We start from the raw sequence: 13,667 nt of genomic DNA, 5'->3' as shown, positions 1-13,667 counted from the left end.
CCACAGGTAAGATTGGTGACCTCAAATGAACTCAACATGCACATCTCTACTACAAACCCGTCCAGGGGAATCAGGGTTAGTAAGAGAAACACATTTCTAGAAGTCCATAGGCGTTTGGTTTTTTTATTAGGACTGACACATTCATTGTATGTCACAACTTCCACTGATCAATGAGTCTTAGAAAAATCAAAATGCCAGCACCAGCCAGCAGGAGGATGGGGCTTATATAGTAACAGTTCTGAAAAGGCATTAAATGTTTACTCCCCCTCCATCTATAACCCCCCCCTCCCCTCATCCCGCCCCTCCCTGTCCCCCAAAATTCTCACAGCTTTGATTGTATTGATAAGCATGGTTTGACAAAATGTTTCCCAGCTGTCAGGTTATTCTCACTGCCACAAAGAGGCTAACTAGAACTCAAAGGCCAGGAATTACTTTAATGGTAAAAAAGAGCTGATTTTGCAACACTACTAGTGAAGTGGGATACATCACAGAAACAAAAGTCTTCGCAGGCAACACTGGTTGGAAATAGTAACACACTTGATGGGTGAAAAAAGTGAAACTCTAAATTATATACAATAGTAGCTAAGGGTGGCATTGAAAAACAGTCTCATTTAATGTGACCCAAGGTTTAACTTGCCATTATCTATTGCTTATTTATTCAGATCGGTAATAACACTTTATATAGAGACAGATGTGTAAAAATGAAACATTGTGGAAAAAACAGCTTTTCATATGAAATGCAAAGTATAAGCTCTGTCCAATGTGGAATGTACCTACAGTCATTTTTACAAGGCTCGCCTTCATCTCTTTATAAAACCAGTTGACCTGCCAAGCAAGTTAGCTGTACATTTCACTTGCTCAGGACAAGTTGTTTTGAATCATTTGCAAGCATCTTTCACTCTGAAGTTCATTTTCACTCTGAAAGTCTTACTTGCCCCACTGTGAACAGACAGGATCTGTAAGCGTCTGCTAGCAACATGGAAAGGAGGCAGAAGCCCTAATCCTTATGAAGGACGAGATTCAGTTGTTAAACTTCAATGGGTATCCAATGGCTTTTTCCAGGCACTCTACCAAAGAGCCAGCAGAAAGAAAATCCCTCTCCACTTCCACAAATTTGATGTAGATGGATTTAGGCGACACCCCTGGTTCTACGATGCAGTTCTGAGATAAAAACCCATTGATTCCAACCCACTCTTTGCTGAAGGTTTTGGTGTTGGCCTGAAAATGTAAAAACAAGCACTGCTGGAGAGTTCTAACCTCAGCAATGCCAAGGTAACAATAGATAATTCTGGCAGACTCCATCTCCACCCTGAGAGAGGCCTGTGGTGAAGGGACATCTACCTCCCCCTGAGTCTCTTTCCCAGGATCTGGGCCTCTGCGGTCTGCATGAGGTGAGTGGGGTTTCTCCTGGCAATCTTCATAACCAATGGCATACAGGCCAGGGCTTTTGGGAATCCCCCCTGGTAATAAATACTGAACAACATTTCCTCCAGTTGGCTTAGAATGAGCTATAGGTATCCAGTCAACTTCCATATGCAGCTCCAGGCATCTTGCTTCACTAATAGTAATCTCTAGGAATTTATAGTAAACGTTTTTCCAGTTCATTTTCTGTACTCGCGTCATGATGATCCTGCCCTCTGGCTTCTCCGAATTGAAATATTCCCTAAGCCGTTTGCCAAGAGGCACCTGGGAACTGATCTCAGCGTAGTGGTAGCGAATATCCTCCTTCCAGCGTGTGTTATAACCAATGCCAAAAATGGCTAGTTTGTTAGAAAGATGTAGCCTGGAGAAATCTGTCCAGCTCTGAAACAGCTCCCATTTTAACTGGACGGATTCCAAGATTTGCACAATGTTCTGCATGACGTCTTGCTTCCTAGAAAAATTAACACAAATGTAAACCATAAGATGGAGCTCAGCTCAGACTGGAGTTTTTTGTTTTTTTTTAAGTTTTGCTTAAGTTTGAAAGAGCACATCAACTTTAAGAAAACATTAACCAAAGTAAGAGCATCTATGATCTGAGATACTGGTAGCCAACTGAGAAAAGGTAGCCATCAAAAATGTCATAGTTAGCTCTAATTTATAGAATTCATCATTAGCATTTAACTCTTTCAAAATGCTTTAGAAATGTCTTCAAGAGCTTTGTGAAGCAGATAAGTATTATTCTATGTTAATACAAGGACAAGAATGGGCATTTATAGTTTCCTAAAATTCAGAAGCCTACAGGAACATTTAACCTACACATATTACACACAACATACACGTGTTCTAGAATGCTCTTTCATCAGTTAGATACCTAACTCCCATTAAAATCTTCTTCTATAAGATCTGCTCTAGAATTGGTTGGGGATTGGTCCTGCTTTGAGCAGGGGGTTGGACTAGATGACCACCTGAGGTCCCTTCCAACCCTGATGGTCTATGATTCTATTAATTATTTGGGGGAAGTTCTCTGGCCTGTGTCATACAGGAGCTCAGACTAGATGATCATAATGGCCCCAGCTGGCCTTGGAATCTATGGGGAAAAAACAACAACAAAACACAACCCAATGGGAGATAGGCATCTAAATACCTTTAAAAATGTAGCCCCATGACACATCATATACACATTCTGTGCGAAGAGGCCAAGTTAATGTTGCAGTATGAATATTACTTTTGTATCTGTTTAATCTTAACACTGCAGTAAATTTATCATTTAACGTGTCCTCCCTTTCCCCCAAAACACAAACCAAAACAACACACAAGCCAAGACACCAGAATTTTTTTTTTTTTTTTTAAAGCAAACTAGAGTCTCTGCTGACAAGCATAATTTTCTGCAAAAGCTGAACGGTAGTTAAATCGGTAGAGAAAAAAGTGCATTTTTCCCTTACTGATGTATTTCAAGTTCCACTTTTGCGCAAAACTTCATCTCCCCCCACCCCCCATCATATTCTCATGATGACATGCAAATGGGCAGTGCAAGAACAAAACAGTTTAACTTTACTGACTAACAGTGCTTTTGAGCAAACATTCCTCTGCTGCTATGGCCCGGGAGTTACGCATCAGCACCACAATCTACTAAGATATTACTTATTTGCACATGCTCAATTATGTAATTTTAAACATAGTAATTTCAAAGGTACAAAGCTTTCCCCAAATTTAGCCTTCTAACTTCTTCACTGAGGTCCATATGTATGGAATTGTGAAGGTTCAACAATTTGACTTCATCTTATAAAAGCAAACAGAACTTTTTCTTAAACCAAAAGATTTTTTTCATGCTCCCATAATTCAAAAGGAACAATGAATTTTGCACAAGCATTCCAAAGAGTGTTTATTTCTGGGCCAAGACTAAGCATGTGGGACATTTCAGCCAAAATGGAAAGCTTGAGAATATTCCAAACAACCAGGATTAAAGAAAAATTTCAAATGCCTATCTTACCATAAATACACTGCCTTTCCTATTATCTTAGGTTCTTACTTCTCAGCGATTGTACTTGGATATATTTTTCTATCAATCATTTCTAAAAAGAACAAATAGCTTTCTACTTCTGCAACTCCCAGTTGGTTTCTTGACTTTGAATGAACTAGTCACTGAACTGAGCTAGATGAATAAACTGAAATGAAGAAAATATTTTCTCTGCCCTGTAGAAGACGCTACTGTTTTGTCAAAAGCTGGTTTAACGCTTCAACAAACTCTGGTTCAGTGGTTTGACTTTCTTAGTACATATTTGCTACCAATTTTCAAATTTTTTTTATTTAATGTAAATGATTTAAATATGAAACCTTCATTTCAGTTTATTCAACTAGTTCAATTCAGTGACTACTTCATTCAGTTAAGAAACCAACTGGAACCCTTAAAAGCAGGATAGCTAGTTTTCCTCTTCCTCTCCCACACAAAACTTAGATGCAAGAAGACAAGCTCTACTGTTACTAAAATCTTGAACAACATGGTGACCAGAAGTAATCAGTTAAATTTTGCTACAGATAACTACTTTGTTTAATTAACGTTAGTTTTAAATACAAAACATGTTTTGAAACACTTTTATAAGCTTTTTTCTTATGTTTCCAGCACACTTAAGGTAATTTTACATACGGTTTCTGTGGATTGATTTTGAATTTCCAAATAGTCTCTCACAAATCACAAGTAAAAAAGTAATTAAAGAAATGCATCATTCACCATCCTCTAAAAATAATAAAAATTAACCATTTAAATCAATGTAAATTAAATTATATAATTGCTTAAATAAATGTGTACATAGATATACCGTGTCCTCCTCGTTAGTAAAAAGAAACACCAAATTTACCGTAAAGACTATATTTAGTTGGAAATCATCATGTTTTAATGGTTATCAAACTTTCTGTAGAAAAACTAAAAAATGCAAAACATGATTAAAATCAATGTTTCCTGCTTACTGATCAAAATCATGGTTACAACTGGTGATTTAAATCAATTTGATTAAAATCAATCCACCCTGTTAGCTAACAATGTCAAAGCAAAAAGAAAAGGAGTACTTGTGGCACCTTAGAGACTAACCAATTTATTTGAGCATAAGCTTTCGTGAGCTACAGCTCACTTCATCGGATGCATACTGTGGAAACTGCAGAAGACATTATATACACAGAGACCATGAAACAATACCTCCTCCCACCCCATTCTCCTGCTGGTAATAGCTTATCTAAAGTGATCACTCTCCTTACAATGTGCACAACAATCAAGCTGGGCCACCTCCAGCTATTGCCAGCGGGAGAGTGGGTTTGTGGGGGGCGGGGGGCGGAGGGTGAGAGAACCTGGATTTGTGCTGGAGGTGGCCCAGCTTGATTGTCGTACACATTGTAAGGAGAGTGATCACTTTAGATAAGCTATTACCAGCAGGAGAATGGGGTGGGAGGAGGTATTGTTTCATGGTCTCTGTGTATATAATGTCTTCTGCAGTTTCCACAGTATGCATCCGATGAAGTGAGCTGTAGCTCACGAAAGCTTATGCTCAAATAAATTGGTTAGTCTCTAAGGTGCCACAAGTCCTCCTGTTCTTTTTGCGAATACAGACTAACACGGCTGTTCCTCTGAAAAATGTCAAAGCAAATACCAATAAGAGAATTAGTACTTCTATAACTAATTAGCCAAGTCTATTTGCACACATCTGATGCAAGCGTAAGCAGCTTCACACAGGGTAGGCACTCTATTTGTATCAGCAGTAAAGAACAAGCTAACATATCAGAGCCACAAGCAGGTATTACAGCGCTCCTTTAGTAACTGAGAAATCCATCTCAGTCCGCTAAATCCCATTTGCGAAACACATGCCATTTTAACTCTTCTCATGCTTTGATCAACTGTAGTGAATTTGTATTTGGTCCCCTACAATTGGGCACAAGCAGGAGAGAGTGTGTTTTGGATCTAGTGGCCATCTCCTTTCTCCGCCACCATGAGGAAATTCTCTTCTGAATCTTCAAACTTGCAGAGAATAAGTGCTCTTTCTGGAGGGCCCAAGAGTGCTCGCCCAGAAGTGCTCTCCCTTCTCCTACAAAGCACGGAGTCTCTGCCCCACCTCCTGTGGAGAAGGAAGGCACTGCATCAATGCGTTCTGGTGTGCAGGCCTTGCACACGTGTCCCCTATTACTACAGGGCTGGGGATAAGGGGAAGGGACCTCTTGGAAACAGGTGCAGAGAAAGGTGAGACAATAAGAAATGAAGGGGAGAAATGAAACAAAGTAGCATTAGAAGGGAAGGAGACAACAAAGTCTGATCAGAAAAAACTTAGACCGACTGGCTAAGCAGCAGTTCTGCAGAAAAGGACCTGGGGATTTCAGTGGATGAGAAGCTGGATCTGAGTCAGCAGCACCCTCGTTGCCAAGAAGGCCAACAGCATATTGGGCTGTATTAGTAGGAGCATTGCCAGCAGATCAAGGGAAGTGATTATTCCCCTCTATTCGACACTGTTGAGGCCACACCTGGAGTACTGCATCCAGTTTTGATCCCCCAATACAGAAGGGATGTGGACAAATTGGAGAGAGTCCAGCTGAGGGCAACGAAAATGATTAGGGGGCTGGGGCACAATTTATGAAGAGAGGCTGAGGCAACAGGTTATTTAGTCTGCAGAAGAGTGCGGGGGGGGGGGGGGGGGAAGGGGGAGAATATGATATCAGCCTTCACCTACCTGAAGGGGGCTCCAAAGAGGATGCAGCTAGGCTGTTCTCAGTGATGGCAGATGACAGAACAAGGAGCTATGGTCTCAAGTTGTGGTGGGGGAGGTTTAGGTTGGATATCAGGAAACACTATTTCACTAGGAGGGTGGTGAAGCACTGGAATGGGTTACCTAGGGAGGTGGTGGAATCTCCATCCTTAGAGGCCTGGCTTGACAAAGCCTTGACTGGGACGATTTAGCTGGGGTTGGTCCTGCTTTGAGCTGGGGGTCGGACTAGATGACCTCCTGAAGTCCCTTCCAACCCTGATACTCTATGAAACTATGCCCCTGCATCTGAGAGAAGCAGCACCGACTCTGGAAAAGCCAACCTGGTGCTGTGAAGTGTCATGGAGAGGAATTAGCAAGGGAGACTCTTGACAGGCCAGTGGCTAGAGCACTAGGCTATGCCCTAGCAGCTCTGGGTTCAATTCCCCCTCTGCTACAGATTCCCTGTACCAACTTGGGTGGTGGAGGAGCTATGGTGAAATGAGGCAGCCTCAGCTCCATATCTATACAATGGGGGTAAGAGCATTTCTCTATGAAGACGCTGAAAATTGTGGGGCATCCAAATACTACAACAGGGCCAGGTAAGTGCCTGAGATAGACAGAGAAAGGGGACATGGGGAGGAAACCTAAATCCTCGCCTTAGGCAGTCCTTTGGACATGCGCTATGCAATTGTACTTTTTCATTTAAAAAAATATCTGAGAATTTAAACACAAAGAATCTTTTGTATTTAGATAACTCGCTAACCACTTTGTTTTGAATTTCAAACTCAGCGTGTACACCTAGTAACATGCTCTGTACTCCGTCCTCACACAGAGCGTCTCTGACTACAGACATTCCATATTGCATAGACTAACAGGACTAGGTGGTGTTTTCTGGCTGCGGATCAGTAATGTTTCTATAGCTGAAGCTGGTATTTCAGCAGTGGGAAAGGCCTACAGTGAGCTCAGGAGAGCTCTCAAAAGGAGACGGCAGAGTCCCCGATCAATCATTTCCTCCAGCAGTACATTTTAAAATGTTGCCATTTTCCACATTTGGCCACTAGTTACATAAAAACCAGAAAACTCATTTATTTTGCAGATTCTTCCTCGCGTATCCCACAGATTTCAGAATTTAAAGAGCTACTGATGCCTCCCTGAAAGCTTCATACGTACTCTGTTGCAAAAGGAAAATACTATATATGCAGACTGTGTCCACCAAGGTAACTGGCATGGAAATTCAGGTTAGAGTACAGCTGTCAGAAACCACAGCATAGCTCCAGTGAAATCAGTGGGGCTATGCCAATTTACACCAACTGCGGAGCTGGTCCAGGCTCTTTATTCTGAGCCTGGGCCAGCTCCGCAATGATTTATTATTTTCTTCTCCAGGATGGAGATCACTCCACTGAAGGCTACACTCCTCAAGATCAGATTCTCATAACATCTGTAATTTGGGGCTGTTTCAAGATCGCTTAGAAGTGGAAATGAAGGAGACAAGCAGCAGCCTGAGTATTAAGTAGGCCTACACGCCAAGAGAGCATCACTCCACAAGCCGCAGACAAGTGCAGCTGGGTGAAACTCAAGGTGGTGCTTCTAACATTTAAAGCCCTACGTGGACTGGGCCCAGGTTACTTGAGGCCCCCCTTTTCACCCAATGGCACACTGCCACAGGTGAATCAGCAGCGGTGCTTGACCTATAGCCCGCCTTATACAACCAAGAGGAAGCCAATCTCCATGGAACCTTGCAGCTCTGGAATTCTCCTCTTCTGCACCACCAGAGCCCAGATTTGCCAACGTCTGCCCGAGCTACAGAGGCCATATTTTTCTCCAGACGTTTGGGGACAGGATGGGTCACAGGCTGAAGGGGTAGCACGATGCCCAAGATGAAGGGTAGTGGGAACCCAATTCACCACTGGCCTACACCTTGTGTCATTTACACCAGTGCAAAACAAATGCATTTATGGCACTTTGCACTGGTGGGAGTGATGACATGGCAATGAGGAGACAGGCTTCCCTTAGTTTGCTAGAGGGTGTTGGAGAACTAACTCCATCAGGTAAGAGTGGGACACAGATATTTAACCTAAACTGGAGCCTTGGATAGGCACTCATTGAATGTTTTACCAAACACAATGCACACGCCTCTACTGAAGACCTCAAATAGTTGCAATACTTGGGTTATACACAGGAAAGACATTATATAACCACTGTTCACGGATGTCATAGTAAGCATTTGTAAATGTGAGCCTTAAGGCTGCACAAGTCAGCCAGGACCCCTTCCACAGGGGATGTAAGCTGGGAATGGGTGCAACAGCCGATTCTGCCACTTGCACTTTTAGAATAGTGAATGGTGCCTGGCTGATAGCCCTGGAGGTCAAGCATTAGTTCACACCCTAATGAACGGGAATGGCGCTTTCCCCACAGTATCCACCCCTGACCTACGGGGGCCAATTCCAGGTGAGAGGGTAGTGTGTGCCCAGCTCCATTCAAGCCTTGGAGCCTTGACGAGACTATGAACAAGAGGGTGATGGTGCAATTTTGGTGGAGGATTTAATGATGCAACAGCTCTATTAAGAGTAGTCAGACCACTCACTTCACAGAGCACTTAATAGCCAGCACAGCAGTGGCTTTATGTCATTAACATCCAGTGTGTCTCAGCCACACATCAAGAGTAATTATACCATAAACGCACTATGATTTCTGGACAGTTTTTTTAATCAACATTTTACTCAGCTGCACCTAATTACGAGAAAGCCATTGAAAGAACCCGCTGAGAACCCACAGGAGCAGAGTTATGACTCAGCCAGCCATTTGCTGCTGTGCCAGGGCTCCCATTCTCATGCTAGAAGCAGTGTTAATGGCGGCTGGGGGAGTACCTGGACCTGCTCAGGTTTAGCAGTATGGAACAGGAGGATAAAGATATGCACCTTTACAATATTCCTAAGTATTTATACAAGATACACATTTACACTTACACATGAAAGACTATAGCATACAAGCCTGTACTTTTGCAATGGATAAAGATGGAAAGACAGCCTTCTATATATGGCTTTGCTGTTGGTTCTTCAGATTCCAAGCCTCAGAGATGCTGAGCAGCACTGTGTCACTTACAGCTTGGAATATGCCATCTCAAACTTTCACTTTAGACATTTGGGACTGTAAGTTCATCATCTTCTAGGGACAAGACAGACAAGGTGATGTTATAATTGGCTGTCTTATTAAGTACATTGCTGTCTGAGTACAGAGTTATGCTGGCAGCAGCATTTATACATTTGTTTGTTAAAAGGCAGCTGATAGCCTCAATTTTCTCTTAGAGAAACACTTCTGTTCAAAACCTGATAAACCAGAACTTGTAATTTTCAACTGAACAGTGGAAGAGACAGCTTAGAATAAAGTCTCTTGTAAAATAGTACTACACAAGGTGATTAATAAACTAACTTCAGATGAATTCAAAAGGAGACTCCTGGTGAAAAACAACCAACAACATCATCTCCTCTTGTAATAGGCCAGTGCTGGCAGGCACCAGTGTGACTTCACTTAGGACAGTGATAGGTAAAGAAGAGCTTTAGAGAAGACGCAAGGATTGCCAAGGACAGAATCACCAACCCAAGCACTCTGAAAGCTACAAGGATGACGGAAACTATTTTGACACCCAAAGTTTGACATCTCCCTGAGGCTCAGATGGTTCAGCAGTGGTTCCTTCTAACTCAGGGTTTCTACGATTATATCCAGCATCTCAGTCTGACTTGAAGTCTTCAAACCAATAGGGAAGTTATAAATAGGGATCATGCAATTTAAAAGGCTGTACTGTACCAACTACCTGTGAATTTCAGATTCAGATGTAATAGTGACCACATGTGCACACAAAACAGAGAAAAGTGTGCTACGCTGCAACTGCTTCCCCAACCACTTTATAACCATGAAATAACGCTCCAAACAGCCAGTGAGGTAGGTCACTCAGTGACAGATAGGAGTTCAGTAAGCTTTCCCAAGGCCACGCAGCAAGTTACCGGTAGAGCTGGAATTCCCAACTGCATGGCTGCAGGTAGGACACTGACCACTGATGGTGGAATGGCTCCCTTGGTCTTGCTGAAATCTTACATGATTCAAATGAGTGGTGATTCAAAGCTTGGTGGGAATTTTAAACCGTTTCTGTACAAATCAGACTCCAAGCAGAAGAGGCTAGCACAGCTGTTTCAGTGAAGGAGCCAACATGTTTCAAAGCTCTCTATTTTGTCTCACAAGAGAATAAAAATAGCAGAACAAATTCTTAAATATTTTCCCCCTTCATTTTATTCTGAGACAGTAGCTCATGGAGTTAGTAAGTTCCAATTCCTATGATGGTTGGGCCCATATCAACTAAGAAAGGGTCCCACTGAACGTCAGACTTCACATACAGAGTTCCAAGCAGCACAGCAGAAAGCTAACACTGCACGATCACATGTGCACTTCCTACCCTGTGATCCTGTTGTAGGTACTGCAGAAAAATTTAGAAAGCCAGTCCTAGGCACTATACTGGTCTAGCAAGAGAAGCACAAGCACGCTATGCCATAAATTCAGTACATTTTGGAGTAAAGATATTATAGGCCCAACTGTCAAAGCTAAGTTTGGAAGAGACAGAAAATGGCTTACTGACAGAGCAAGGGACTATGGGAGGACTCCTGAATTCTATCACAGATGTTCTTAACTTAGCTGTGTAACCTTGGACAAGCCACTTCACTTCTGTTCCCTACTTCCCACCTCTATAAAAGGGGGAAAATTATCATTACCTATCTCACATAAGAGCTTGGAGGCATTTACTGTCTGACACCCTAACATATCAAAAGATGGTCTAAATTAGCTGTTTCCACTTAAGAAAGATCTTGGAGTCACCGTAGATAGTTCTCTGAAAACATCCACTCAGTGGCAGTCAAAAAAGCAAACAATGTTGGGAATCATTAAGAAAGGGACAGACACACAATAATACAGAAAATATATGGTCTCTATATAAATCCATGGTACGCCCACATCTTGAATACTGCGTGCAGATGTGGTCGCGCCGTCTCCAAAAAAAAAAAAAAAAAGATTGGAATTGGAAAAGGTTCAGAAAAGGACAACAAAAATGAATTGGGGTCTCTAATGTGGAGATTAGTAAGACTGGGACTTTTCAGCTTGGAAAAGAGATGACTAAGGGGGGATAAGACAGAAATCTATAAAATCATGACTGATGTGGAGAAAGTAAATAAGTGTTATTTACTCCTTCTCATAACACAAGAACTAGGGGTCACCAAATGAAATTAATAGGCAGCAGGTTTAAAACGAATAAAAGGATGTATTTTTTCCCCACACAACACAGACAACCTGTGGAACTCTTTGCCAGAGGGTGTTGTCAAGGCTCACTATAACAGTTCAAAAAGAACTAGATAAGTTCATGGAGGACAGGTCCATCAATGGCTATTCGCCAGGATGGGCATGGATGGTGTCCCTAGCCTTTGGTCGCCAGAAGCTGGGAATGTGCGACAGGGGATGGATCATTTGATCCTGTTCTGTTCATTCCTTCTGGGGCACCTGGCATTGGCCACTGTCAGAAGACAGGACACTGGGCTAGATGGACCTTTGGTCTGACCCAGTCTGGCCGTTCTTAAGTCAAGAGAGGCAGCAGAGTCAGTGTGATGAGTCGTGTATTTACACAACTGGTTTAGTGAAGAGAGACTATGTATTAAACCTATGCACCGGGTCCCTCTACTGGAACAGTGCCCAAAGTGGAGCTGTTCCATTAATTCACAGAACAGGGTAGAAGCGATGTACCATTTTCCTTGCTTCTGCAGGCGGTTGATGGGAATGGTGTTTTCATGTATGTACGTGTGCAGCCACAAAGGCTTAGTCAGAACCCCCAGTGTCCAGAAAGTGCCATACTAATTCCAATGCATGGTTCAGTGACAAGTCTCCTAGAAAGTTGCCCCTCGCTAGCTGCATTGATTTCCTCCACTGCAAAGGGCCATTGTCGGAAAAACCTCACCATATGTGTTATGGTGTGTCCTTTCACTGTAGGACTGCAGAAGGGGTATGAAGGCCTTAGGACACCACACAAGGTATACCCTGTGGAATTTTCCCCCAAGCTTCCCTAAAGGAAAAGTACATAGGTATGGCACAGCCCCCTAGATCTGCAGAGCAAAGAATCAGCTCCTCCACACTACTCTTACAGCTGCTTTTGGCCATGGAAGTATGCTACTGCTGGATGCCTACCCTGTCCCACCTGTCTCTGATAAAAGCAGCAGTCATAGAATTAACATCTACCTGAAATTCAAGCTCAATCTCCAGGGTCTGCAGGGGAACATCCCCCCAGTCCCACTTTCCTAAAATCAGGGCAATCCCAGAGGAGCAGAGTAGACACAGGTCGTCTCTGAGCTAGGGGGAAAAAGGAGCATACTACACTGGCTTTTCTCCCTTCCTTTCCTGGGTACTTTAAGCTGACCTGTGGAATGGAAGAGAGGCTAGGGCCAAGAATTAGGCTCCTAAACATATACTTAGGTACTAAGTAAGTGGCCCAAGGACCCTATTTCACCCATTTTTTAAAAAAAAGGTTTGACCTATGTCCTGATTCAGCAAAGTACTTAAGTATATGCCTATCTTTAAACATGTGATTAAGTCCAGTGATTTCAATGGAATTACTCCTGCTTAAATTAGGCATGAGCCTAAGTACCTTGCTGACTCAGGGCCCCAATGCTCTACCAACCATACAGCTTAAGAACACTGGCTATTCCTAATACATGATTAAAAATAACATTCTTTAGTTTTCTATTTATGTAGCTTGTTTTGTGCAATCTCATTTTGGACCATGCAAATAAAACTAATCTCATTTGTGTTTCTAGTCAGTTTCACGAATTCTCATGCATTAGCATAGCATTGCTAACATTGCAGAGAAGAGTTTAACACACTGTACACTTTAATATTATACAAGTTTTTAGATAAGCGTCAGGCTGTAGCTCACGAAAGCTTATGCTCAAATAAATGGGTTAGTCTTTAAGGCGCCACAAGTCCCCCTTTTCTTTTTGCGAATGCAGACTAACACGGCTGCTACTCTGAAACCTGGCATTTCTACATGTTAGGCCAAATTTTCCCAGACTCTGCTCTAACCATTCCAACTGGAAAGCTTATCTTATTGTCTTATTTCCAAAAAGAAAGCGGAGACACTGTTTGATACATAAGCAAATACAAAAAAGGTTAGCGTGTGTGATCATGAGAAAGCCGTGCAACAGTAGATATGCAATTTAACTTTGTTAGCTAGTAGCTTTACAAGTAGCCAAGCTATCTCACAGTTCTGCATTATTTTATATGAAATATGTTTGAACTGCAACTGCTGTAAAATTAGAACGTAAGAATGGCCATATTGGGTCCATCTAGCCCAATATCCTTTCTTCTGACAATGCCCAATGCCAGGTGGTTCAGAGGAAATGAACAGAACAGGCAATCCAGTGGATCCATCCCGTTGTCCACTCCCAGCTTCGGCAGTCAGAGGCTGGGGCACCCAGAGCATAGGGTTGCATTCCAGAC

At 42.5% G+C, this 13,667-nt stretch overlaps 1 protein-coding gene across 2 annotated transcripts in view; it reads right to left on the bottom strand.

Annotated features, from left to right (window-relative positions):
- Positions 1–414: 414 nt before the first annotated feature.
- Positions 415–13,667, bottom strand: part of MSANTD2 (Myb/SANT DNA binding domain containing 2) — a 34,350-nt gene continuing 21,097 nt past the window's right edge. For both annotated transcript variants that reach the window (XM_048827596.2, XM_048827598.2), the window contains one exon: positions 415–1,873. In XM_048827596.2, the coding sequence (XP_048683553.1) occupies positions 1,021–1,873 (853 nt within the window). In that variant the 3' untranslated portion in view covers positions 415–1,020. The remainder of the gene's footprint in view (positions 1,874–13,667) is intronic.

This window comes from Caretta caretta, chromosome 22, assembly GCF_965140235.1.
Source record: "Caretta caretta isolate rCarCar2 chromosome 22, rCarCar1.hap1, whole genome shotgun sequence".
In the NCBI taxonomy this organism is placed as follows: Eukaryota; Metazoa; Chordata; order Testudines; family Cheloniidae; genus Caretta; species Caretta caretta.
Note: the sequence above shows the minus strand (reverse complement) of the source record. Positions and strands in the feature narration are given on the sequence as shown.